The sequence below is a fragment of the Durotheca rogersii genome, assembly GCF_024521655.1.
Source record: "Durotheca rogersii strain YMJ 92031201 chromosome Unknown GGS23scaffold_1, whole genome shotgun sequence".
NCBI classification, from domain to species: Eukaryota; Fungi; Ascomycota; class Sordariomycetes; order Xylariales; family Xylariaceae; genus Durotheca; species Durotheca rogersii.
Window position 1 is genome coordinate 2,154,459 of NW_026251232.1, and position 26,944 is coordinate 2,181,402.

The window sequence follows — 26,944 nt, forward strand, 5'->3', positions numbered from 1 at the left end:
CTTTTCAGCAGCAATGCGTATAGGCTAGCATACGTGCTAGGGTCGGGGGGGGGGAGGAAGGGAGATGGTGTTGGTGAAATTTTGATATCGTCGGGAAATCTAGGCGGAGCATCAAAGCAGGAAGAAGGTTCCCCAAGACCAGACACCAACAAGTCCTAAATCAACCGAGAGGGAGGGAGGGGTGGCTTCATTTTTCTCTTCACGGACGGCGCGGGGAAAGCATTCACGGGGAAAGGGGGGGGGCGGCGGCTTTTTAGAGAGAGATAGGCGCTACGTATGTCCAATGTTAAAGGTCGGCGACGGCTTCGATTCCCGCCCTCCCATCACCTACATATATATATATATATATACGTATATGCAGCCCGGAAGCTCGCAGCGGAGTTGAGAGACAGAGAGACATGGAGCGTCAGTGCCGCCTTCGAAACTTGGGAGCCTGCCCAGCAGAACCTGGGGGGGCGGTCAGCTCGTCGGCCCCAGCGGAAAGGGGCGGTGCAAACTACGGACTGGGTGCGCCCGGATCCCGGTCTACGTCGACCCCCCGGACCGGTACCGGCGAGCTGCTGGGTAGGTGGCTGTGCTGGCCGCGCGATAAGAGGCCGTGAGCGCCGGGCATCGCCAACCGGACGACTGATCATCCCCCCCGGAACAATAAGGCGATTTTAATCTTCTAGCAGCCTAACAGCTCGAGTGTGTATGCTTTCTTTTCTGTTATTTTTTTTTTTTTTGCGACTCGGGCGCGCGATCCGGCCCTTCTCCTCTCTGTCTCTCTCTTCCTGCCTCCCTCTCTCTCCCCTCCCCCCTTCTCGCTCTAACCTCGTCGAGGCAAGTCTCACGTTCTCAGGAGGACTAGCTTCCTCCATTCACACGCATACGGACGTAACCCAGAGTCCCCTCCTTACTCCTTTCCACCTCCTTTGATCCCCCCCCTCCCCTCCTAATAATCACCCCCTTATCCGACTAAACCAACCGGCCACGCCCGACGACAAGACCGAACCAATCAACCGACGTGCGATACAGTAGCGACGCGACAGAACCAAAACATCGAGCGGCGGTAATGTCCCGAAGAGTGCGCGTGTGACGGCGAGAGGTAAGGTTTACCCGCACCTCCCCCCCTGGCCCTCACGCGAAAAGGGGGATGAGTGAGGGTTGGAGAGAGCCTCTATAGGTCGTCCCCACAAAGGAGGGTGTGCCGGCTTTAGACCTGCTCAGCGCCCCAGCCGGCGTCGGCCTCCCGCATATTCGAAGGAGGCTCGATGGAGGGGATAAATTCGAGGACGACGTAGCCGATGCCGGTGATGCCGATGGTGCTGCCGGCGATGATACGCAAGACGTGGTTATTGATCAGGATAGAGCCGACGAATATGTAGACTATTTTCGGGGGAGCTGCTGTTAGCCAAATTCCTTTTGAGGCTCCGCCTCTTTACTCTCTCTCTCTCTCTCTCTTTTACAGGGGGAGGGAGCACGTACAGATACCGCGGCCGATGAAGGAGAACATGAAAGAGGCATAGCGCGCGACCTGGGGCGGGATCTGAAACTCGAGCAGGGCGACGGCAGCGCCGAAGATGATGACGTAGGTGCCGATGATGACGGATTGTCTATTATTTTGACGTAGAGTTTGTCAGCGGACATGGCTTCACCACTCGCGCGCGACCCTCGGGTGGGCTCTCCTAGCGCATCGCGCAGGGACGCCCCGTATCCAACTTGTGCCGTCGCGAGCCCAGCGCCGGGCGTGAGGCTTGGCGGCCGCACACGGAGTAGGGCACGGATGCGGCGGTTCACACGTACAGGCTTAGGTTGAAGAACTGCGAGATGCCGCCCAGCACCATCATAACGCCTACGGCGAGGTTGACGATCCGGCTAGAGAGAAGGGGGGAGCATATCAGCATTTGGTCTTCTGTTTCCATCGTTTCCCCTCTTCGACCCCACGACGCCGATCGCGGGCAGGACGGGAGGGGGGACGATACTAGAAGACGAGAAGATATGTGGTTGCGTACAATGAGTCGGAGAAGTCCATCTTGGATGGTTGGTTCTCGAGGGGCTTCGTAGAGGAGGTAGAGAGATATAGCTGCTGGCAATGGCGGGAAAGACGGATTAGTTGCGATTTATTCGATGGCGGGCGCGGCACCTAGAAGATGACGGGGTCGGCCCTAATAGAATAGTAGCTTCGGGGCGGGTGACTTGGAGCGAGGTTCGCGATGCGCTGGTGCAGAAGCTTCTTCGCTTGGCCGCGCTGTTCTAGCCGAAAGAGGAGTTTTTTCTCTCGCTCTCTCCCTCTCCAATGCTTACTTGGCGTCGTCGCGGTGTGGTAGTATGGACCTGGATGCGGACGGCGGCGACACGGATAGATGCTGGTGTAGATATAAGTTTATAAGGGACAGACAGACAGACAGACGGGCGAGGTGGAAGGATAAGTGGCGATGGTTGAGGGATGGGTACCAGCGTGCCCTTGGGTGGATGTATGAGTATTATACGTGTAGACCTGGATACACGTACTAGTAGGTACCCAAGACAGCAGTACTACGTATGTATGTGTAGTGGGCAGGTCCGCGTCAGGAGGCTGGAGCTCAGGACAGGGGGGGGGGGAAGCTGGCAACCCCGGAGTGGGGAGTGCATGAAAGTGGTATTAGGTGCCGAGATACATTAGGTATCTACCATACAGGGAGGGGGGGGGGTCTATTAACACTATGTCAGTAACCCTTTCTATGACTGGACATAGTATCTACCTCGTAATAAGAGTAAGTTAAACTCTAGGCTGACATTATTACCATTTCTCGACATAGTTACCATCCGGATATAATGTCTTTATTTTTTTTTAAAAAAAGGTACATTTTATAGGGTTACCCGGTTACGTCTAGGTTACTAAGTACGTACCTTTGTACCTTTGTATCTTTTACGTCTGTTACCTACCTCTTCCATAGGTTCGAAGATAGGTGGTAGATAGATTCCACGCCCGCGAACTGGCTTCCATAGATTCCACGTGCGCGAACTGGTTCCCATAGATTCCACGTGCGCGAACTAGCTCTCACAGGTTCGAAGATAGGTTCGAAGATAGATAGATTCTATACGCTTAAACTAGCTCCCACAGGTTCGTAGATAGGTTTGAAGATAGGTTCGCAGATAGGTTCGCAGATAGGTTCGAAGATAGATAGATTCCACGCGCCCGAACGAGCTAGGGAGGAGCTAAGGAGTTGTCGTCATCCATCTTGCTGCAGCTGATGCAGCCTGTCGATGTGGTGCAGCATACGAACGTAACTACCTATGCCCAGGGTTGTAAAAAAGAAGTTTAAGTTTTTAAGTTAAGTTTAAGTTTTTTAAGTTAAGTTTTTTTAGCTTAAGTTAAGTTAAGTTAAGTTTAAGTTTTTTTTTAAGTTTTTCAAGTTTTTTTATGGTTTTTTATACTAGAAATATGTATAGGTTTCATTATTTTTATACATTTTATACATATATATATTTTTATATTTCTATAAAAATCTTTAAAAATGAATTTATTATTATTATTAATTAATTAAAAAAACCTTTCAAAACATATATTTTTAATATAAAATTTTATTAATAGACCTTTAATTATAAACTTTTAATATTAAGATTATAAGTTTAAATTTTCTTTATGAACTTGTTTTATTTTTAAGATATTACTGTTAAATTATTTTAATACTACTTTACTTATATCAAATTATTAAAATATAATATATAATTATAATATAAAAAAATAAAGTTTACATAAAGAGATAAAAATATCGTAATATAAAAATATAAAGATGAAAATATAAAAATATATTTTAATAATAATGTACATATAAAATTATTTTAATAATAATGTAAATATAAAAATATATAATATAAAATAAAGTAAATATTTTTATTAATAATTAAAAAATTAAATCATAATTAATACTAAAAGAAAAATATTTAAAAATTTTTTTATTAAAATTCAAGTCTTTTTTTCAGATTTTAAGTTAAGTTTTAAGTTTTTAAGTTAAGTTTAAGTTTTTTTTTAAAAAAGTTTAAGTTAAGCTTTTTTTTCAGAAAACTTTTTTTAAAATTAAGTTTAAGTTAAGTTCAAAATTGCTTAAGTTAAGTTAAGTTCGGGCTAAACTTAACTTAAAAACTTTTTTTTGCAACCCTGCCTATGCCTACGAGTAAGCTATACCGACCGCGTCGACACAGGCAACGCTGGTGTAAGAACCAGGGACCGCTGCGAATAACCAACCCAGAGCCTACTCATAGACCCGTCCAGACGACAAGCCGAGGTTCTGCCGGGTACTCGTCGACCACGCCCCAGAAAATAGCCAGTTGTAGACAACGATGGCTTGTTATCCATCCTCTTCTCCTCTCCCTAGGGCAGCTTGACTTCTACGAGCAACGCTACGGTCAGGCACACACTACCGCGCCCTTCCTTACCGCTCACGCCTACGCACGTCTTACTGAGCTGCCGTCATTAGCCTACTTTCGCCTTGAAGTCTCTCGCCCCCGTCGCCGTCCTGTCGGTTTTATAAAGGGGGTATGTAAGTACGATTTATCACACGATCTAAAGCCAAAAGCTCTCTTCCCTCCCTCTCATTGCCCACGACGAACCCGACATCTACTTTTTGTGTTGGCCGGCTGAAAAACATGTTCCGGCTACCAAAGAATCTGGGTGCAGATTTGCGGTCCCGTGATAGCGAGACGGACAGCCGGCGCCGCCTCATATCAGACAAATCAGAACCCCCCCCCCCCTACCCTCCTTAGACCCGGCCACATAGACATCACGTCGTCGGAAATTGGCCTGGGAAAACGGCATGCTCGGCACCACGAGAACGATGGTGGACTAGAGAGTCGTATATGTTGCTGAGCGCGGCCGCGCCTACGCGGGTGGCTCCCGAACCCTAACCAGAGTCTAGGGTGAAGGGTGTGGAGGTCTAGGTTCGACGCGATTCCCCAGGGTCCTCAAGCCTCACGTCCGCGGATTCGTGGAGTGCAACATCAAGATTCGCCCCAAGATTAGAGGAAGTAATCTGGCGTGCCTATCGATAGAGTTAGCACTTATGTCATCACCCTCATTTCCCATACCGGGAGGCAACGTGGCACGACAAGACGAGACCCATTCGTGCGGAAATAAGCAATGAGGAGCGGCTTACGTCGGGAGACCATGGGTTCACCTGCCCGCGGGCACGGGTCAAACTGTAAGCTATCCGGGATTGTAAGCGTGCATTCTAGAGCCGGTTATAGTACAAGCCACTTACAAGGTGTACTTCAGATGCTCGTCGATCTCCATGATGGCCGCTTGGTTGCCACATCTGTAACAGTAGTTTGGTGCTATGGTACGATCAGCAAGCCTTTCTCTTGATGGGGAGGGCAATGGTGATGGAGATGATGGAAGGGGAGGCGGAGACTTGTAGAGCTAACCGGAGAAAATGGTCACAACATTTCGGTCTTGAGACCAGTTGTAACCCTCCATGACCAACTGGTGTGCCCGCGCAATCAAGGTCAGGCCGTTGTTATGGTTGAAGGCCTCCGAAATGTCCTGCCCAAATGTGTAACCCGCACCTCGAGGGGAGATACCCCAGCCGCATCGGTCGTCCGGGTCAGACCACAGCAGGTCGCACATGGGACCTTCGTGTGGGACCTCCTGAGTCCGCTCAAGCCCTCTGATATTATCAAGCGTGTCGATACTAGGCGACAAACCGCCATGGAGACAGAAGATCTGGTTATCGATGAGTGCGGTTAAGGGCAGGTAGTCGAACAGATCAGTGAAGAACTTCCAGACATTGGCGTTTCCGTACTTGCGCAGGCATTCATCGTAAAAGCCGTACACCTGGGTAATCTGGCGGGACTCGTGATTGCCACGCAATATGGTGATGCGTTGGGGGTATCGAATCTTAAGGGCAACGAGCAGGGTCACTGTCTCGACAGAGTAGTAGCCTCGATCGACATAGTCGCCTGGTATGGTTATTAATAACTTCAGAATAGTTGGCCCCCAACGGTATAACGCACCCATAAATAGATAGTTGGTGTCGGGATTGGGGCCACCAATCTTGAACAGTTCCATCAAATCGTGAAACTGGCCGTGGATGTCACCACAGACCGTAACTGGACATTTCTAAACAGGACATCAACAACAACGGCAGCATGGATTGGCAAGGGGGGGGGACGTACTACTGGCTGGACGTTGGATTCCTCCTGCAAGACCTCCCTGGCCTAGAGACAATGAAGCCCCAGTCAGTACGTTGTCTATCGTAGGAGGGCCAGCAACTCGAAGGGAGCAGGCTCTCTCTGGAGTGGTATGCAAGCAGCAAACTAACCTTCTCACAGAGCCTCTGAACATCCGTCTCAGAAAGCTGCTTGCAGTTCATCAAGCTCTCGATCCAACCATCGAGCGTCGGGATGGTAGTAGGCTCTAAGGCGGGGAGGGGAGTCAATTCAGCAGGAACACGCCCGACATCCTCCATGTTGGTATCCATGATGGCCAATGGCAGACAGCCGGAGTCAGGTTGTGGAAGGCGGTATGTAGGTATGGGATCGTGTCGTGTCGTGTCGTATGTTGTGTGTTGTCGTTCAGAAGCGGTATCTTGGGTCGCTCCGCAAGGCCGCGGTGGAGGGGGGGGGAGGGGGCAGTTAAATAATCGGCGAAGATACGAGACCGTTGACTCGAGATGACGTTCGAAGCGCAGCCGGAGCGGAAGAGAAGCAAAGTAATAACTCCTCGTGTCCTTTGGATCAGAGTCGGCTGGTGGGGTAGGGTTAAGCTGGGTATCGTCGCGATCCAAAGGAAACTGTGTGATGTTGGATGGTCGTGGACTGTCCCTGTGCAAGGTAGGTAGGAGAGGGGAGAGGGATGGCTACTGCTATCCTTGCCTTTCAGATACTCTCGTCGTAGATGTCGTCGCCCCTAAGGGAAAGAGAAACAAGGTGTAGGATGGTAGTCGCGCCCCGGCACCTCTCCGGTATCGTTGCCGCGTTTGAAGGTATTGAGGGGGTTATAGGCGATTTGTAGATGTGATGGGAGTTTTCCTTGTTTGATAATGACAGAATGCGGTCGGACCTCGAAGGCCTTTGGCGAGGGGGAAAGGAAAGGAGTCCCAGTCGGGTTACCTAAGGGGAAGTACCGCAAGTACTGAAACTCATATCTTAAGGTACCAGTCTCCTACTTGAATAGGTACCTAATACTATCTGCCTTAGGTACTTAATGTACCTAGGGTGCTTTATATGTCAGGTACCTAATGTATATATATGCACACCTACAGGTAGGTAGGTAGGTATATGAAAGGTAGTATATATACGCCTAGGTACCTACATACCTACCTACCTAGGTACCTAGGTACTCTATATGTAAGGTATCGGGCAAAGTCATACATGCCTTAGGTACCTTCAGACATACCTGTATCTTAGGCACCTGCGTCACTCAATACCTAACCTGAACATCCTACATTCATATAGATAGCTTAGGTAATCTTCGATATAAATCTACACTGCTACTGCTACACCCTTGCAAAATGATATATACGGATTTCATCGTGAATCAGATCCCTAAATCTCTCTCACCTAATGTGGACGCAATTATGCATAATTTCATGAAGTGGTCTCCCCCCAGTAGGGCGGTAACAAATGGGGAATACAGTAACACTAAACTAAAACTATGCTGGCAAAGTTACGCCGAGACCCACAGTGTCGCTGGGTTTCGTGTCACTGGGTTTCGCGTCGCTGGGTTTCTTGCCGCTGGATTTCGTGCCGCCGGGTTTCGTGCCCTCCGGCTCCCTGGCCTGCGGCTCCCTGCCCACCAGGCCTCGAAAATCGAGGTGCACCTCTTCGAGCATCTCCGCATGGGCCTTGGCTCGGCCTATACACTGCTTCCACACCTCCCCATCCTTCTCGGTGCTGCTCAGCTGCCTCGCTAGGATCACGTTGAACTTGTCTACTTCCTCCTTAGCCCACTTCACGCACGCGCTCATCAGAGTTTGCGGGAAACAGCTCTGGAAGCACCGAACGGTATTTCTAATGATGCTGAAGTAGACGAACGATATCTGCCAGATGTAAAGGTGCAGGTCCCCTTGGAAAATGCATTGCCTACGCTGAGGTTAGCTCCCACACAACTTCGTTGAGAGTCGACAGGTGTGACATACCGGCATCGCTTCTGAATTAGGTCGCTGCGGGCCTCGAGGTATGCCTCCCTTGCGCGATCTTCGAAGCCCAGTCTGTTGAGCCATCCGACGTTGCGTTTCGTCTTTTGCGACTGCGAGTGTGAGTCAATAAGCTCCCGAGCAATTAGCCCAGCTAGTTTCGCGCATCGCTCCTCAACTTTGAAGTCGATGAAATCCTGCGCAATAAGATTGCTCTTCAGGCCCCGCGCCAATTTCTGCATCCGCTCAACACGGTCGACCGCAAGCTCGAATCGCTGTAAGGCGATGTCGATGTCTAGCTCATCCATCTGCCCCTCGACCCAGCGGAGGTTGTGCTGCTTGCCGTCGACCTCGATGAGCATATCCTTGATATCTGAGAGCGTCTCGAGCAACTCCGTCTTCTGCAACAGGCCCGGATCTCGGGAGGCAAAATAATTGATGGTTTCTTTAGCCTTGTTATTAGCTTCCATCTCGGACTGCACATTCTTTCGCAATTCCTCAACTGCTTTCCGGATATTCAATAGCAAGGCCGATTTCTCGGAGTCTTCGGACTTCTCCGTCCGGTAGATGAAGGACTCCTGGCCTACCCCTCGAACCCTGATGGCGTCGACCAACTTGTTCCTGCCGCTGTAGGATTCGCTAGCCACAGCCATGTCAACTACTTCGATATCCAACAACGGCCAGCAACGATCCGCAACGAGTTTCGTGGCCGGGCCGCGAGTGTCATTTGGGTTGTCCGTCTTGCGCTTTTTCCGCGACGCGATCAACAGGTGGTCGTTGAGGAGGAACATCTGCATAGACCGCCTCGGCTTATATGTCGCGTTATCGAGTTCAATCCAAGGCCCAGCATTTTGAACGACGTGGCGGCCCATGGAATTCGGCAAGAATTTCTGAGAGCCTTCTACGTTCTTATAGAGCGCCTGCATCTGCGAATTCCAGAGCGCCGTTCTATCGGCCACGGAGCTGCGTTTGTCACGCTTGCTCAGCCCGGTTGAGAACTCCCCGCTCGTCGGAGCATTGCTGCTACCAGACGCGGCCCTAAGTGCGTTGGTGTTTGTAGCTAACTCCTTAAACAAGTTGCGCAAAGTGCGCATCTCTGATTTCAACTTCTCGGCTTCTTTACTAATCTTGATGAATTGTGCTCGGTTCTGGTAGACATTCTGTTGCAGGTCGACGGATGCTTTGGCTTTCAATTTGCGCAGGGCCGTTTCATAATCTCTAATTTCGTCCTCGGTAGCCTCGCTAAGGATGTTCGCAACATATTGATCAGGGACGAGTCTCGGGTCTCGAAGCGCCTTCGGATCGACGCTTGGTGGCACATCTCTACCTGAACTCGCGGGCACGCCCCCGTCACGCGACGGGAGCTGGCGGGTTCGTGAGGCTGACTGTTCGTATTTCGAAGGGTCGAAGCTGGGCATCGAAGGAACAGGCGGCGCAGTTGCGTCAAAATCAGCGGGGAGATTGTTGAAGCGGGTTGAGTAGCGCCTCTTGACGAGGTCGCTCGTCTGGGAGCAGTTAGCCAAAAAGTAGAGCGCCAAACAAGAGGCACTCCCAAACTTGCCTTCCCGCCGCTGGTAGGGGGTTGTCTCTGCCGGGGAAGAGGCAGGTTACCAGCTGCAGCCTTTCCGCCGGTACTACGAGGCACGGCGACGCCATCGATAGGGATGGGATCTGAGATCTGGCGGGGAGCGCTGATGGTAGGGCGGCCTTTCCTCTTCGGGCCGCTGCGAAGCGATAGTATCTTGCCCCTTTCTTCACTCATGTCGGGAAACTGGGGTTGTAATCAAATCAATCGAGTCGAGGCGGGAAGAGTCGAGGTGGGTTACGTTAGATCAGGACAGCGAAAGATGACGGCTCGGTGAAAAGGGTGGTTTGAGGGCTGTGGGTGGCGGAGAACAAGGGTAGTCGATTTACCAAGGATGGTTGTCGAGGAAGAGAATGAGCGACGATGCCGGGTTGAAGAAGCGGACGAGAGCGTCTCGAGGTTCATTCGCCTTCTGGCGGTTCAGGGCAGATAAGTAACAGGTAGATAGGTACCTACCTCCTAGGGAAGCAGCTTCAAATCGAGCCGGACCCGGGGGACATGCGCATAAGGGCATACTCATACCAGGAAGAGGCAACGGACATTGTTATCTGAACATATGTCATTATACCATTTAGAATATAGTACGGATAAATACGTGTAGACTCTGTATTTCTCGTCATGCATTGGGTCAGGTAAGAGACATCCAAGGTACCTAGGTATAGGTACCGTACACATCAACAGAAGGTACCTACATCAGGCACCTAAGTTACCTGGATGGGTATGCGTGTACTACCTAGGTACCTACCCTACCCACCTATTTACACGTACTCAGTAAAGGGAGAGCCGGGAGAAAGAGCAGGGGTCCCAGGCCGAGCTCTGATTGCACGTCAGAAAAAAATTATGGAAGGTTGCTCTGCCTTAACCTGCTACTTCTGCTTCGTTTTGCAACTCATCCTCGGACTCTGCTCTATTCACCCTACCATCTCGCATCGGTTTCTATCTTGACAATCCGCCTTAGTCGCCGGGCCAATCCATCACATCTATTCCGGCGAGCCCACGCGATCCTCGCGAGATCAGGCCTATTCCTACGCGCTCTTCCGTCTTCAAGCACCAAGCTTATCATTGCCGCACGTAATCCCACCTTCTCCCTCCCCAGACTCCCCAACCTCTCCGGCCTTCTCGCCTCGCCCAACGAACCCACACGCCCGCCTACGCACACCTACCCACTCTGGCAATATGGTCCAGCCAAGCACGATAATGTCGATAACAGCTGCAACGGCGGCAACCGGTATTCTCGGTGCGTCACCGCATCTCTTTCTCTGCTACTTACCACTACTTCGCCAGCTACCACCGCATTTCTCTCGCGTTTTTCGTCTGCCAACCCCTTCATCTCTCGAGTGCCGGACGTCAGCTAATACGTGCCACCCTCCCTCTGCCGAAAATTAGCATACGCGGTCTACTTCGACTATCAACGACGCGCAGACCCCAATTTCCGACGAAACTTGCGGCGGGAGGAGCGACGGCACGCGCGCGCCGAGAAGGAGGAGGCCGCCGCGCAGTCTAAGAAGAAGCGCAGGGATGTGCAGCGGCTCGTTGAAGAGGCTGCCGGGGCAGGTTACCCCTCCGGCGTCAACGAAAGGGAACAATTCTTCATGGATCAAGTCCAACAGGGCGAGCTCCTGGCAGCCGATCGTTAGTCATATCCCCCACCCATATCCCCACCGTTCCTTGTTATGAGTGAAGCACACAATGCCGCTACCCTGCGTGACGTAGCGCTAGGCGGTTGGGCGCGCGGGTGGACAGCGAGCTTGAAGCTCAGGAGGTGTATAAAGCTAACCCAGCGCGTCCGCAGCATCCAAAACGATGGAGGCCGGCCTAGCCTTCTACAAGGCTCTGAAGGTGTACCCGACCCCAGGAGACCTAATTTCCATCTACGACAAGACCGTGGACAAGGTAATAATACGCAAACACTCACCATCCCGCCCTACATTCGGCCAGGCTAGGATAATCCCGCTAACCCTATACGTTCGAAAACCTGCAGCGCGTATTAGACGTTCTAGCCGAGATGATCGCCTACGATAAGAACTTGGATCTCAGCCCGGGCATCAATATTGCGGACTTACCTACTGCCGGTCTAGATTAGAGATGGGACCGAGGACTCGATAGGAGGAAGGGGGCCAAAGACAGGCTGGAGCTCATCCGCCCCCTCCCTCCTTTCCCAGTTGCGAAAAACGATTATATGAACGATGATACTCCCTCCACTCTTTACCTTACGAAACGACAAAAAAAGCAGGTGCATGCATTCGGATTTCCATGTTCTCCGTTTTTTCCCCTTCCCCTTTCTATTGATTTCACTTCTTCCCTGTCTTTAGTCCGTCGGGTTGGAGTAGAAGAAGCTCGCGAGGCCTCACTCGGGCTTTTTCGAGGGGCGGCGGAACGGTCCCGCCGTCTCCGAGAGAAGAAGAGGGGCGGGGAGAGACAAAAGGGGGTGAGAAAGAGACGAGAGGGACCGAATAGAAATACCATGTATGATATAATATACTCCGGCCTGTGATGAGGGGAGGGCTGTATAAGTTATGTTTGGGGGCGGCCGTTCCAATAGACGACGACGACGACGATTACGACGACGACGGGGGATGGCGGCTCCGACTGTATACATTTTCCACAACCATGTTTGGCGGTTGTGGCCGGTATAGACAAATGACGGATCCATGATTCAACCCCGGTTTTTCCTAATCTTCTCTTTCGTTTCCTCGCCAAGCTGATTACCCGGTATATATATTTATATACATGCACGCAGGCCCCCTCCGCCCCTTTTTGTTTTCATGTGCGCTTCCGGCCCACCCAGTCTAACTAACCAGCAAACCGGCTTATTAACCTTAAGGAAAGGAGGATCTAGGACTCCTACTGCTCTCTGCTACGTCCTTTGCTTCGCCCGTTTCTTTTAGGTCTCGATCTTTCTGCCCTTCCGGTCGACTCGTTCGTCGCGCGGGTCGAACCCGCCGTTGCCCCAGGTCGCCCACTCGGGCGTCTCGGCGCCCATGTAATCCTCGGGGGTCCACTCGCCGTTGGGGCCGCGCTCCTCGAGGAGCTCGAAGAAGCGCGCGTAGTCGATGCGCGTGTGCCAGCGGCCGGCGACGCGGAAGCGCCCGCTCGCGAGGAGCACGCAGCAGCTGTGGGCGTGCTCGGCCGCGATGCCGTAGTCGAGGCCGCGGTCGCGCAGCGCGCGGTCGAGCGCCGTCACGAACGCGGCCACCTCGGCGTAGAAGGGCACGTTGGCCATGGTGAGGCCGCCGCCGCCGCCGCCGCCGCCGCCGGAGCCCGAGGACGAGCCGCAGTACGTGACCCCCTTGACCTCGACGAAGCACGGGAGCCCGCGCGCGACGAGGTCCGCGTAGCCCGCCACCTCGTCCTCGACGTTGAAGCCCTTGACGAGGGTGAGGCGGAAGACGGTACGGTGGCGGAAGCGGCGCTCGCGCAGGATGTCGAGGCAGCGCAGGAAGCGCTCCCAGAAGTCGCGGTGCAGCGGGCGATCGATGCGGCGGAGGGAGTCTCGGTTGCTCGCGTCGATGGAGACGTAGAGCTGGGTGACGGCCTTGAGCGCGGCGAGCTGGTCCGGGTGCTGCGCGTTGCAGACGAGGAAGGAGGAGATGCGCTCGGCGTGCAGCAACGCGAGGAACTCGTTGATGTGCGGATAGAAGATGGGCTCGCCGACGAGGCTCAGGGCGCAGTGCCGGATGCGCATCGCCTCGGCGAAGCGCTCTGCGCGCACCCCCGGCACGCCCCGCATCATCTTGATCTTCTGGTAGTGGCCGGCCTTGACACCCGTGAAGATGGCCTCGGGTGGGTCGACGACCCAGCGCCAGTTCGTCCCGACAGGGTTTGTGCCGTGCCGCCAGCAGAAGACGCACTTGTTCGAGCACGAGAGTGACGGCGTCGTCTCCATGCACTGATGCGACGCTATGCCGTAGAACGAGAACTTGTAGCAGGACCCGCGCCCGCGCAGTGCGGATTTAGTCCACCGGCAGATCTTGACTCCCGAGTGTGAACCGACAATGGTGTAGCCCTGTTTTGTCAGGGACGCATACGTCGGCGAGTTCTTAGGTACCATCTCCTTGATTGTCTGGGGCGGTCGCTTCGATGCGGATTTATTATTGTAGGTAGTGAAGTCCACAGCAATGGGTGTGGAGCTGACCGGCTTTTCTGTGCTAGTTTGGGAAGCCTTCATAATCTTCCCGAGATCTTCGACGTCCTCAATATCCCCTGAAGTCGCATTGTTCTTCTTCCGCGGTGCTCTTGACGTCGTGGTTGGCTCGTCTAAGATAACTTCCCCGTCGTCGCCGTCGTTGTCGTCGTCTCCGCCGGAGGCGTATTCGTCATCGCTTTCGACGGCTTCTCCACTCCCAGGCACGCCCTCGCCCAAGCTTCCAGTACGAGCAACATGTGTTAAGACGTCCATCACACCGTCTGCCCACTCGCTCAGCCTCTCTTTCAAATCCCGCTTTGTATCCCCCATACCCAGAGGATAGGCTCTTCTGCGGCCTGTGAGCTTAGCCATCCACTTGTCAACCTCCTTCGCTTGAAAGCAAAACCCCTCGCCCTCTGTCGGCCAGCCCTCCCGATCGCCAAGGCCAAAAACCGAGTATCCCAATATTCCTGATAGGGGCGCTGTGTCGATCCTGAAATCGTGGTGTGTTTCCGCTAAATGCTCGAGGAAGTTGTCGTTGATCGTGTCTATATTGTAGCTCGGTAGTAACAAGAGGTAAAAATAGTCCACCTGCGTGCCAGAATCTGCGGGCTTCGGCGCGCTGATGAAATACTCATCGTAGTCCGCCTGGGCCAGGTCTAAGACGAGAGGCCGCAGGAAACGGCTCTTGGAGCCATCGATTGGCTGGCCCAGAGAAGCCCCGAGTGTCTGGGCAAATTCATTCGCAGTGCCCTCTGTGCTGCCAGTCAGGGAAGAGTAGAACACAAGCACCTGTATCGGTCTTTGGCGACTGTCTTCCGGTCCCTTTCGCGTGCGCTCTGCTCCTCGTGGTTCGCCCTTTATGCGCCGCGGCCCAGTCGTAGTAGCGCCCTTCGCCCTCTCGTACTGCGGGAAGATCTTTTCCGGCGGCGTTCGAGAATTTTCGGTTGTGATCGGCTTCGTGAACGGAGGGTCGAGACTCAAGGGGTTGGTGGGAGGCTTCCTATTCTGGCGCAGTTCTATACAGAGCCAGGTGGTTACCAGTATACAAGTTGTCGCAAACAATATTACAGCTCGATGCTCGTGCCACGGTTCGAGCAGACCTGATGGGAGAGTAAGCCGGCATTCCTCAAGATCGGGAGGGATAGAACTCACCCTCAAAAGATCTACTCGTCCTCAAACCAGGTTCATCCATCCTGCTCTCCACACTCTTGCCTCAATCGGGAGGCCGTATACACCGCCCGTATGCGCTGCCCTATTGTTCTCTTCTTTCGTTCCCTCTGAAGACAGTTCGCGGGGCACATACGTTGGCAGGTACAGAAGAATTCGTGAGATTTTGGAGGGGCCGTGCCTAGGAAGGTACAACGATAACTTAGGTAAATATTTTATGAGTGGACCCTTACCGTACGGACGGCACATATGTGTATAGGTACCTACTGCTATATATCAGGTACCTGTACCCAACCTTCGAGGGTACAGTTCGGTACCCGGGTAGGTTCCTAGGAGGTAGCCCATCCTCATACCCACAAGTATTGATCTGAGCCGGCACCGAGCCTAACTCACTGGGCCAGTGGAGCCCCAGGCCCCACAAGGAAGCCCCTGGCATTAAGTCGATGGCTGAGGTTGCCCCGGAATAAGGGTAGAGAACCCGCTCAGACCTAAGTATGTGTTTATCATGTACTGTGCATCTAACGAGAGCAATACATTCGCTGCCTACCCCCTAACGTTGACGTCCTAACCTCATGTGCCTAGGTACCTCCTAAGGTAGAATTAAAGTCTACAGATTCCACAGTGTCCCGAAACAGGTTGACCCGGGGACGTCTTCGGGAATGTATTTGGATAGAAATGGCGGCACGTTCGTTTTGTTCCGATAGGTATGGAGTTGACGGCCCGTATATAGGTACGCAACCACACTTTTTGGCGAACGTTGGTATATCTCTTCGTCCTTCCCATGTAGCTAGCTGATCAACCCCAACAGAAACATAACACGTCCGACAAGAATGCAATGTCCGCCCTCATTCTGCATCGGGTTCGTCCCCACCAGTGAAACCATTGCCTAAGCATCCGGGTCACTTGACTGCCCTTCTTCCAGTGCCTCCAGGTCGAGATTAGGTATTCGCTTTGCCACATCCGCGAATAAGTCTCGCGCCCAACAAACGGTGATCATGATAGCCAGGGCGTTCCATTGGTGCTGGTTCTTCTCGGAAAGGTTCAGCTGGCATGGGATGTGGCAGGCGGCGTCCGGCTTGTCCGCGTCCAACGTCACGATGAACAGGATATGCTTGAATATGACAAAGCCAAACAGCACTGGCGCCGGGGGCCTGTTCTCTTCCGGAACCTGGTCCATGATCTCTCGCCATTGCACAGCCAGCTCGGCCATTTCACTTTGGATGTGCAAATCCATGTCTAACCTGTCCGCATCCCTCATCTCTAAGATCTGGACGTTGGCCACGAGCTGGCTGCTATACTTAGCAATGTTTCCATCGAGCTCGGCCCAGTGCAGCACCTTCCGAACCGACTCTCTGACAAGATTGACAATTCGACGTCCTGATTCGGGATTCGTCCTCTCCGCCTTCCGCAAGTCGCGGACCCTTCCATGAAGATCGATCAATCTACGGAGCATCATGGCGCCTGTGGAATGCAATCAGCGAGGAGAAGTAGGTGCAAGAAAAGAAGGGCGTACCAGACCTCGGTAATCAAATTGTTCCGAATGAGCGTATATCCTCGGCCGGTGACTCACTGCTTGAGTTTTGGTATAGAACAGGCCTTCTGGCAGAGGGATTCCCCGGAAGTGCATCCTCCAGGTTGAGGGCATGAGAGAGTATTCGTTGCGAGCCTTCAAAATCTCGTTAAGGTAGACTTGTTCGAGCCGCCATTCCCCGTCAGGATCGTTCTCCTGGTCGTTACTCAGTTCGGCGGCAGGCTCGTTCGGACTGCTTGGGATGGCCACCTCTTTGCTTGGAAGAGATTTGACCCCTTTGTCCGGATTGGCGCTTAGGTCTGCCTTCACGTCTAGTCCGTCCTTTACAGAGGCGTGGATTCCCTCACCCACGGCGGCTGATGCTGCCATTGCCAAAACCACCTCGTCGTCGTGCTCGCTCTTGACGGCGATCGGTACTCCACTCTCCCCGCCTCCGCGCGTGGAGGTGTGCTCGGCGGCGTGACTATGAATGATCTTATCCGTGTGTAGGCTGTTGCTCGATAGTAGTCCAGTATCGTCCGTGGGTATATCATCGGAGGTTTCGTGTGAGAACCAGCTACTGAATTCAGCCATTTTCGGGATCAGACATGCCTCGTCAGGATCTTAATGTGCCTAGGACTGTCGAAGGGTGGAGTAAACAGTGGTGAGGATCATAGGGAGGGCCGGGCGAATTGGCAAACCAGATAGTGAAAGGACTCGGACTCAGATCGAAGGGTGATTACAATGGTAGGATAGCCGAGAATAATAGGGGGCAACTCAACATCTCTATTTTCCCCCGACGGAACCAGTCGACCAGCAGCTGTTCAACCACAATCCATTGTCTTATACAGAGCCCGGACGCTTGACCATAGGCAGTCCGGGGGGTTGGCAACAGGAGGAGACACAAGAATGAGTATGAAAGAAAAGCGAAAGACAGGTTATCATCACCAGACCGCATCCGGCGAGCCGGGCAACCCATGAAGGTGCTGCTGGCTCAAGCCTCTTTCCGTTTGCCTTCGCGAATCAGGTTAGCTCTTGCATCCGGCTCTGAGCTTGAAGCAGAGTCGAACCTTCCCAAGGAAGCTCAGGCAGGTTACCTGATGCATATATAGATTGCATATATCCGCCCATCCTGTAGCTTCTAGGTACCTGATGCAGATATGGCGTCTATAGGGAGCCTTGCAGTTTGGTGGAATGGAGGTTCCCATGTCGATGTACCTATGTACTCAGGCTTTGTACCGAGAGAGTACCTGCTTAAGCGCATACACACAGCTACGTACCTGTAATTACCCATCAGGTACCTAGGTACCTAGATACCCAGATATAGAGGTATAAATGCCTGCCTAAGGCAACACCGGATACTTCTTAATCGGATGGGCAAGAACCTTGCCACGTGTCGGAGAGCTGTGGCACTTCGTAACGTCTGCGGTGTTGTCATTGTTGTGCCTGACGAGGTGTGCAGATGTGTACCTACACTGAGGGAGGACAGAGGTACCCAATCCGATATGTGCGGCCTCGAGGTATTACATTTACCAATATTCACTACCAGCACCTCCCTTAGCGTAAAGAGTTAATCTATATCTCTTTCAGCTTAGTTAATTACGATAATTTAGAAAAAATATTTTCCTGAAAAAGAATCCATTGATATATTATTTCTAAAAACTGCTCTATTTATTATACGAAAATTACTAAATATATAACTATCCTCCGGATAGAATAATAAATAATTAAATAATTAAATAATTTTTTTATTTATATAATTAAATAAGCCTAATTATAATGTATAATTATAATGAAAGAAACTTATAAAACTACTCTTATTAAATTTACTTTATTTAATACTATAGAATTATAAGTATATCAAGATATATTTAAGTACTTATCCATTTCTAAAGAAGGAGATAGCTTGCGTCGAAGCACATCCCTCGAACCTGTCTCCTAACCTACCTACCTACATATTTCACTTAATTCTCCGCCCGTCAAGTTTCTACCTGGTCAAGGGTTACACACTGCGACTTGCAGACCGCGATTCACGCGACGCCCAACCTCAACCTACACCAAAACCCAATGACACATATGGGTTTCTAAGTACAAATCTATCATCCATCGCCTGTTGCTTATCCGCACGTGTCTTCCTTCCTGGAGGCCGCAGTTTTTATTTGAATTGTGCAAATACCTGGAGCAGGACCTAAGCATCTCCTCCTTTAAGCTCACCATCTCCCTTCACCTTACTCATCTCTTCGTCTATCGCTAGCCTAACTAATACCTTGATTTTTTCGGATGCCTGGACAGCCTTCGTGATCTCTTCTCCCCCATCACGCAGACTCCGCATATCTGTGTGTCTGTCTGTCTGTCGTTAACACGCCTCGCCCTGAGCCCATAAACTGCCTTCCCGGTTTCTCTCTCCCAAGACCTTTCTCACCAAGCAATGTGCACGTCTGCATGAAGCATTGCCCTCATCTCACTTAGTATGGCTACAGATTGGAACAAGCTTAAGGTCGTTGACCTAAAGGCTGAATTGAAGCGTCTTGGACTTCCCCAGAACGGCCTCAAGGCTGATTTGGTAGCACGCCTGGAAGCTGCAGAGTCTGAGAGAGCAGCTTCGCAGTCCTCAGACACGGCGACCGAAGAGGTCCTGGATGTTAATGGCGAATCCCAGCAACAGCAAGACGCTATCGAGGCAACAGAACCTTGCCCTTCTGTAGAATCTCTCCCTGTTGAGCCCCTTCCCGTTAGGCCCATCATCGAACGAACCGAATGTGAGGCCGCTTCCGCGACACAAGCTGCCTCGGAAACGACTATCGAGACCCAAGAGCCACCGTCGCCCCCATCTCCCCGACCAACATCTCTACAGCCTACCGAAGAAGTGCAGGACTCGCAAAAGCGGAAGCGAAGATCTCTGAGCCCCCCGCCGTCAGTCGAGCAGACTTCACGCAAGAGAGCTAAACAGGAGAATCATGACAGCCAGGAGACCCATGCCGAGGACTCGCCTCCGGACAAGTTCGATGAAGTTGAGCGCCTGGAGGAGAGGCAAGAAGACCCCACCCAAGCTCCTGTGGATGTCGAGATGGGCGATACAAAGGAAGATAGCCCCCTCGAACCAGAGAGCAAACATGGCAACAACGTTGCCCAGCCAAGTCCACCGGACAGCCATCACCGGGACGAACTGAGTGGACAATCCTCGGAAAATAGTGCCCAAGCTACCACCTTCGAAGAACCCCAAGCTGACGAGCCTTCCTCCCGAGAAATCCTTCAGCCTTACACGGAGCATCCCACCGAAATCGAGCGAGACGTGGAGCCATCCATCCACCCTGCCACCTCTACACTGTACATTAAGAACTTTATGCGACCCCTCCGCCCGCAGGCGGTCAAAGATCACCTCTTAGACCTAGCTACACCGGTCGGTGCCCCCCCTGACGATACCAATATCGTCGAGTTCTACCTTGACACTATCCGAACACATGCGTTTGTGGTGTTTGACAGTATCTCAGCTGCCTCACGGGTACGTACCGCATTGCACAGCCGCATCTGGCCCGACGAGACCAACCGCAAGCCTTTGTGGGTCGACTTCGTGCCACGAGAGCGCTTTGAAGATTGGGTTAGCATGGAACAGGCCTCGACCGGCGCCCGTGGTTCTAGCAGCCGCTATGAAGTCGTGTACGATAGCGATGCCAATGGCAATGTGGCCGTAAGACTTGAAGAATGCGACGGCATGCCGCCCGCTCAGAAACAGGTTGCCCGCGCGCCAACACCTCAGGCCGAGCGCAAGCCGCCCATCCCCACTGGGCCCTCTCGATCGTTCCTGGGAGTCGAGGGCGCGCCGCTTGGTCCGCGCGGCTTCCAGCCAGGTCGCGGATCCAGAATGGACAGGGTAGACCAGTCCGCACTATCAACCAATGCCTATCCTAGCGTTACGTACCAACCTGTTTCAGACGAGCTGGTCAGACGCCGACTCGACGCAATTGCTGCAGCGAAGACGATGGACCAGGACAGAGATTTCGGCAAAGAATACAAACGATACTACTTTGAGAGCGGCGACGTACTCGTTGACAGAGGTCCCGAGATCTTCTTAGGCATTCGCCCCCCTCACCGAGAGCGCGAACGAGAACGAGACCGTCGGCACGACCAGGGACGCGACGCGGGACGTGGCCGCCGTGGTGGTAGACCTCGTCGCGGTGGTGGCATGCCACTTTTCCACGGCGTGCCTAGAGGCGGCGATCGATTTCGACCCCAGGATCATGCCCCCTCCGGCCCCAACGGTCGGCCGCGGTACGGGGATGATAGAGGAGGCCGGCGCGACAATTACAGCCGTTACTAATGTCGATAGGAAACAGGTTTGATCGAGGCGCTATGGTCGGCTGAAAAGAATCGTGGGAAGTATCGCGAGCATTGTATATGGATGTACGAAACGCACACGCACGCGCATGGAACCAAAAGCACGAGGCATTTCACCGGAGCATAAAAAAAAAGAGAGAAGCGCCTTGGGCTGGGAACATCATGGGCAGAAAGGTCACGTCGGCGCAGAGAAGGGATAACCCTCCCAATGCTGAGAGGTCCACCGTAACGTACTGATTTCCGAGTTGATATCGTCTTCCTCTTGTTCTTCTCCGGCCTCGACGGAGGCATGATGACTAACAGGGCTGCGAGCCCCGAACCTGTTGCTAGGTAGAGTAGGTGGTGTGCGATATGTGGCTAATAGAGAAACCCCTTCTTTCTATATAAAAAATAAAATAAAAACCAGAAGAAAATAAGAACCAGGGCAAAATATGCCATCGACTTGTACCCAGGTAGAATATGCTTACTATTGTGCCGCGGGGAAGAATCCGAACCTCCCCTCCCCCCCCCCAAGATCTAACCCGCGATCGAGTGCTGGCCGCGGGACTGGAGCTAAGCTATGCCCGAGCTGCGCAGAGTTCCCTTATTCCTGAGCCGCCCCCACACCCCCTCCCCCTCTGCTCCAACCCAGATTCGGCGGACGTGCCGGGAGTCCCTGACGTAGGGCCGGGGCCCAGGACGTGTCCTGACATAACTCGGATGTGTCTGCCCACTGTAGGAGGACAAGAGCAGAGGACAGGGGGAGGGGGCTGACTGGACTGCCTGACTCGGCGTTATATAACGTCATCTAGTCTGCCTCGACGTACTCTCACCCTCGTACCTCTTGTCTCGGGAAGCGGGTGATAGCAGCAGCAGCAGCAGCAGCAGTAGTAGTAGCGGCGGCGGCGGCACTGGTATGCCCAAGACACCGACCACAGAACCGAGCTAGTTGCTTCGTTTTTTCCCGGCCGCTCTCATACCGTAACTCCTCATCGACCTACGCGCGTATGGTGCCAATCGGGAGCCAGCTCTCTAGGCGGTTTGATGGCAACACATACGAAGCCGAGATCCCATAGAGTAGATATGTGCAGAACTTGCCTGGCTGGGATAGTTGGTCTTATGGCTATTTGACGCGTGTCCCATAGTGCTACGCAACGACACATATTCACATGAATTTACTACGGCCGTCGTTTGGGAGAAATCATACCACGTATTCTATTATCGGATTCGGCTAATACAGAAACGTTGGTTTCTCTTCCTCAACATGCGTCACAAAACAGTAGAGGCCGGCGATCAGCCCAAATGTAGAACCCAACGCTGACAGCTGTGGGAAGACGGCCCCCCTGAATCACTCAGTACGTTTCTTTTAGGGGCTTAGCCAATTTACCAAGGCGGCGGGGAAAGCAGACACCCTCTCCTTGAGGACGTGACGCTGGGCAAGTTTGCCCATCATATTCAAGCAGCACTCGCCAGAGGTTCGGGTTGGACGCCGACACGCTCTCTGCTAAGAATGTCGAGCATGAACTGCGACGGGCGGTTGTCCTTGTAGACGGTCTGACAGGACTTAAAGGCCGCCACGTCCTCGATATACTTATCAAACAGGTAGGCGCTGTCCATCGGGCCGCCGCGGGCCTCGGGATGGAACTGCGTTGAGAAGATGGGTCGCGAAACGTGTCTCATACCTATATCTCGTAAATTAGCGTCGAGAAGAGACGTCGACAAGGTTGAAGGGACGAGAGAAGAGATATTGAAAATTACCTTCGTTGCTGCCGTCGTTGAGGTTGACAAAGTACTCCTTCCAGTCGCTCGACAGGGTGCTGGCATCCACGGCATAGCCGTGGTTCTGGCTCGTGATGTGGCATTGTCCTGTGGTCATATCCAGCGCCGGGATATTGTGAGCGCGGTTTCCATACTTGAGCTTGATAGTCTGCGCCCCGGCGGCTAGAGCTAGCAGCTGATGACCCAAGCAGATGCCCATGATGGGAACCTGAGACGTGTCCATCAGCACCCTCAGGTTGTGGACGGTGGACTGGCAGTGGGTTGGGTCGCCGGGGCCGTTGGAGATGAACACGCCATCGAAGTTATCAGCGACCTTCTGGATCTTGAAGTCGTAAGGGAACACCGTGACACTCGCGCCGCGGCTCACCAAGCTGCGGAGGATGTTCTCCTTGACGCCGCAGTCGATGAGTGCGATGTGGTACTTGGGATCCCGAGCCTCCACTACGAAGGGGGCCTTGGTGCTGACGCGTTTGACGAGGTTGATCTGGCCCGGGTCGACGAAACTCTCGTCCTCGTCGGCGTCGTACTCGTCTCCAACCGAGATTCTAGCTAGGGAAGAGCCTTGTTCCCGGAGGTAGGTGACGATGGCGCGGGTGTCGACGCCCGAGATGGCGGGTATGCCCTCCCGCGCGCACCAGTCGCTTAGACTCTCCACCGCGGTCCAATGGCTGTACTTTTCAGCCACGTCAGCCACAACGATTCCCGCACACTGGATGTGGGGGGATTCGAAATGTCTCAACAGGTTCCACTCGTCACGCTGTGCAGACGGGACACCATAATTCCCGATCAGCGGCTGGGTGAAAACGAGTATCTGGCCACGGTAGGAAGGGTCAGTCATCGACTCCGGGTAGCCGACGAGAGAGGTAGTAAAGACAGCTTCGCCAGAGATGTTCGAGTTAGCCCCGAAAGCGGTGCCGTGGAAAATGGGGCCGTCCTTGTTTTCGGTCAGCATGAGGATGTGGGCTCAGGGTAAGAAAGCACGGCTGCTACATACCCGGATGGTCAGTGTAGCCTCCATGCCGGAGGCAGGCTTCGTGCCGGGGGACAGGGACTGAGGCATCTGCCTGCCCCTGCTGCCCTGGCTGGCCTTAGCGGCGAGACCGGCAGTAGTGGAGACGAACCGGGTGTGGCCCGGGAGGGCGGCGGCTCGGAATGCTGGCGGCCTCACGGCCTTCAGAGCCAGTCGGGAGAACATGATAGCCAAAACGGGAAAGGGGGTGGGATGAGCAGGAGAGACTATTCAATGGCCGCTCAAGCGGAGAGAGCCCGCCACAAGTGGTCTAGAATGCACCGTCAGTGGCACGGGTGGTGAGTCAGTTTGACAAAGCACGAGAACGGAGGACAGACCAGAGATATAATCCTGTAGCCAGGAACGGTCAGCAAGCTTCGTGGCGGGCATAGCTTCTTCGCTACTGCCTCACGGGGTGGAGGGGGATGCAGGGTAGGTAGGCCACGAAGCTATGAGGGAGTTGCATCGTGGCCCCTTGGAGAGGTACTAGGAGCTGCGTGTTTCCGGCGGCAGCTGTGGAAGAGGAGGGGCTGAGGAGTGAGGTCACGGCTCGATCTGACACTTAACATACCTGTGATGTGAAGACTGACGAGCGCCCGTTCATAAGCGCAACTGGAACGCGTTCGACCAGAGTGGGTAGGGAGGTAGATGTCGATGCAGACAGGGCCCCGAGGCGTTTGGATGATTCTGCCAATGTGTGTAGTGTGTGTTGTATGGGGCGAAGAGGGAGGGGAGGGACGTAGATGGGGAAAAGAGAAGAAAAAAAGAGGTGGGTATAGGAGACAGGCTGTTTAGGTAATATGCCTAGTTATACGTAGGTAGGTATATACCTAAGTAGCATATAAAGAAGCAGAAATGCCAGAGGTTGTGTGTTGTGTGTTGTGTGTATATGTGCGTTATGTAAGAGACGCGAGAGAGAGAGAGAGAGAGAGATGGGCAGTCTCGGTATTGGTGTCTTTGCGGGTTTCTCTTTCTCTGTCTGTTTTGTACCAGGTAGGTATATGCTCCTTGCTCCTTCCTGGCCGGGACGGGGATGGGAACGCGAAGAGAGGTTGTCGAGAGATGTCGAGAGGCACGCACCAGAGCCAAATCAGACCCGAGGAAAAATGTGTGCTTGCAGAAAAGAGGAAGAAGAACCGGCCGGCCTGGGGCTGCTGGCTGAGAGGCGTTTTCTCTCTTTTTTCAGGCCTCAGATGGGCGACTGGTAGGTGATGAAGGGCGCCTGGTCGATATATCACTGGATTCCGACCTCAGAAAATTCCACCGCCCTAGTCATGCAACCCCACAATATACATGGGTCCATCCAATCAAATACTCTTCATTCCCGTATTTTTCACCTGCTGCGATACTTCGGTAGGTACCGGTTGCCATCCTTATCTGCTGGCTTGGCCGTCTTTATTGAAGCAGCCTAGTAGGTACCTACTTCTTCCCCAGGCCGTTTTCGGCCCCTGATAGCTATTTCACCACCGTACGTCAAGACTGCGATGGAGAATTCATGTTCGTCTAATCGCGGCCCATCCGCCTTGTATGTACCTACCCGTATGGACCTCCATATTCCCCCTCCGACAACGCGCGCCGTCATTGGCTCGATCACCATGGCGAGGCGCCGCTCTGTCGTCATGTTGATTCGCTGCGGCGAGCCTCCCGCCCCAGTTGGTGGGCGTAGTATAATTTATGTTAGTCGGATCACCGTCAGGAGCGCGGGGAAAGAGATGGGTCGGGCCTCCTACCACTTTATGCGCGTCGGCACTGAGGGGTTGGGGGTAACAATAGGTACATGCACCGGCGTGCTCATCAAGCTGGTTCGATGTATCTAGGTCATCTACGTTCGAGTAATGGCCGTCCATTTTCTCGATTCCCCTTGCGGTCCTTCGACCTCTGCGCTTAGATGTCGTACCTAAATGAGCCCTTAAAGACCCGAATGTGTGTCTATCCCGCTGGTACCTAGGTATATGTAAATGACCACAATACACATCTAAGGCCCCAAGCTTCTCGGCCACCCCTGGTTGGCGGATAGCCGCTAGCCCTTGAGATTTACCAGGAAGAAGAATATTCTATCTCTATAAACATAGACGGAGACCCCGCGTCTTCGCTGGCTCCGAGGTCGTCTATCCGTTTACCCGTTCGTTACCTATATCGCACCCAGCTCCTTCAGCTTAGACACCAGACCGTCGACGTCCTCGACCTTGCCGCCACCCTGTCTCGCCGGGGGTTCTACGGAGAGGAAGCCCGCAGTTAGCATGTCAAATGTCTCTTACAGAGGGGCTAGAAGTGGATATCGGGGCGACAGACGGAGAGAGAGAGAGAGAGAGAGAGAGAGAGAGAGAGAGAGAGAGAGAGAGAGAGAGAGAGAGAGAGAGAGAGAGAGAGAGGAGGGGGTCAGAAAAGAGAGGAACATACCGGTGACCTTGAGAACCTTCAACCGCTTCTCATTCGTGACGCCGAGGTCGCTGAGGACCAGCTTCGTGATCGGCTTCTTCCGGGATTTGATGAGGTTCGGCAGCGTGATGTAGCGCGCCGTGTTGAGGCTCAGGTCCGTCGTGATCACCATCGGCAGCTTCGCGCGCACCGTCTCGGCGCCGCCGTCGACCTCCTTCGTCACCTCGACGATGTCCGGCGCCGCACCGTCCTCGCCGAACCGGATCCGGCTCGCCTGCGTCGCCTGCGGCCATCCGAGCAGCGCCGCCAGCATCTGGCCCGTCTGCGCCGCGTCGTCGTCGATGCTCTGCCGCCCCAGGATCACGAGGTTGCTGCGCTCGCGCGCCACCGCCGCCTTCAGCAGCTTTGCCACCGCGAGCGGCTCCATCTGCCCGTCCTCGCCAGCCTCGGCGTCCTCGGGCACCTGCACGAACACCCCGCGGTCCGCCCCAAACGCCACCGCCGTCTTCACTACTTCCAGCGCCTTCGCCGGCCCGGCCGAGATCGCGCAGATGTCCTCGACCCCCGGCCCATAGCGCCCTTTCTCCCGTATCTGCACCGCCTCCTCGATCGCCAGCTCGTCGAACGGGTTCATCGAGTGCTTCACGCCCGCCGTCTCGACGGCCGTCTGCGCCTTGTTCACGCGCGGTCGGATCTAGTTTTTGGTTACCACGCACGTGCGCACTCTCTCGTTAGCCCCCGCGGCCCTGGGGAGATCCCGATCCATTCCGTCCGTCCCCCCCCCCTCTTCTCTCCCTTCACGAGGCGTGAAGCTGCCCGCTCAATCGCAATTGGGACGTACCGAGTAGTCAATCACCCGCTTCATGGGTACTAGGATGCGTAGTGCCGACATTGTGGCGAGGTGACCGTCTTTTTATGTGGGAGAAGTAGGTAACGCTGCTCTGGACGGCCGCATTAGATGCGTGCCTTTTTCAGT

General features: G+C 53.5%; 8 protein-coding genes across 8 annotated transcripts; 2 read left to right on the forward strand and 6 right to left on the reverse strand.

Annotated features, from left to right (window-relative positions):
* Positions 1–926: 926 nt before the first annotated feature.
* GGS23DRAFT_28797 (COPI associated) lies at positions 927–2,221 on the reverse strand. The gene is made up of 4 exons (XM_051512614.1): positions 1,995–2,221; positions 1,786–1,857; positions 1,468–1,595; positions 927–1,368 (listed from the first exon to the last, which is right to left on the reverse strand). Exons 1-4 carry the CDS (start codon positions 2,012–2,014, stop codon positions 1,196–1,198), a joined length of 393 nt encoding a protein of 130 aa, XP_051377132.1. The 5' UTR covers positions 2,015–2,221; the 3' UTR covers positions 927–1,195.
* Positions 2,222–4,980: 2,759 nt separating this feature from the next.
* Positions 4,981–9,858, reverse strand: GGS23DRAFT_602209 (serine/threonine-protein phosphatase pp2a catalytic subunit; the record flags this gene model as incomplete). The annotated part of the gene is made up of 10 exons (XM_051519299.1): positions 4,981–5,003; positions 5,118–5,167; positions 5,223–5,295; positions 5,386–5,919; positions 5,974–6,079; positions 6,136–6,177; positions 6,282–6,422; positions 7,758–8,043; positions 8,100–9,601; positions 9,658–9,858. The coding sequence occupies 10 exons, from the start codon at positions 9,856–9,858 to the stop codon at positions 4,981–4,983; spliced, it is 2,958 nt and encodes a 985-aa protein (XP_051377133.1).
* Positions 9,859–10,488: 630 nt separating this feature from the next.
* On the forward strand, positions 10,489–11,910 carry GGS23DRAFT_545396 (mitochondrial outer membrane translocase complex, subunit Tom20 domain-containing protein). Its single transcript, XM_051514978.1, has 3 exons — positions 10,489–10,918; positions 11,068–11,313; positions 11,474–11,910. Exons 1-3 carry the CDS (start codon positions 10,858–10,860, stop codon positions 11,701–11,703), a joined length of 537 nt encoding a protein of 178 aa, XP_051377134.1. The 5' UTR covers positions 10,489–10,857; the 3' UTR covers positions 11,704–11,910.
* A 460-nt stretch (positions 11,911–12,370) lies between these two features.
* GGS23DRAFT_609141 (radical SAM superfamily-domain-containing protein) lies at positions 12,371–15,002 on the reverse strand (the record flags this gene model as incomplete). Its single annotated transcript, XM_051520250.1, has 2 exons — positions 12,371–14,910; positions 14,963–15,002. The coding sequence occupies 2 exons, from the start codon at positions 15,000–15,002 to the stop codon at positions 12,566–12,568; spliced, it is 2,385 nt and encodes a 794-aa protein (XP_051377135.1). The 3' UTR covers positions 12,371–12,565.
* A 472-nt stretch (positions 15,003–15,474) lies between these two features.
* GGS23DRAFT_609143 (uncharacterized protein) lies at positions 15,475–17,081 on the reverse strand (the record flags this gene model as incomplete). The annotated part of the gene is made up of 2 exons (XM_051520251.1): positions 15,475–16,438; positions 16,496–17,081. 2 exons carry the CDS (start codon positions 17,079–17,081, stop codon positions 15,864–15,866), a joined length of 1,161 nt encoding a protein of 386 aa, XP_051377136.1. The 3' UTR covers positions 15,475–15,863.
* A 1,321-nt stretch (positions 17,082–18,402) lies between these two features.
* GGS23DRAFT_545408 (uncharacterized protein) lies at positions 18,403–21,269 on the forward strand. Its single transcript, XM_051514979.1, has one exon. The coding sequence runs from the start codon at positions 18,958–18,960 to the stop codon at positions 20,803–20,805; it is 1,848 nt and encodes a 615-aa protein (XP_051377137.1). The 5' UTR covers positions 18,403–18,957; the 3' UTR covers positions 20,806–21,269.
* A 722-nt stretch (positions 21,270–21,991) lies between these two features.
* Positions 21,992–24,183, reverse strand: GGS23DRAFT_545411 (small subunit of carbamoyl phosphate synthase). Its single transcript, XM_051514980.1, has 5 exons — positions 24,161–24,183; positions 23,928–24,102; positions 23,575–23,860; positions 22,560–23,514; positions 21,992–22,483 (listed from the first exon to the last, which is right to left on the reverse strand). Exons 3-5 carry the CDS (start codon positions 23,773–23,775, stop codon positions 22,257–22,259), a joined length of 1,383 nt encoding a protein of 460 aa, XP_051377138.1. The 5' UTR covers positions 23,776–23,860; positions 23,928–24,102; positions 24,161–24,183; the 3' UTR covers positions 21,992–22,256.
* A 1,537-nt stretch (positions 24,184–25,720) lies between these two features.
* GGS23DRAFT_592203 (electron transfer flavoprotein, beta subunit) lies at positions 25,721–26,860 on the reverse strand (the record flags this gene model as incomplete). Its single annotated transcript, XM_051517848.1, has 3 exons — positions 25,721–25,803; positions 25,990–26,662; positions 26,810–26,860. 3 exons carry the CDS (start codon positions 26,858–26,860, stop codon positions 25,721–25,723), a joined length of 807 nt encoding a protein of 268 aa, XP_051377139.1.
* Positions 26,861–26,944: the final 84 nt, after the last annotated feature.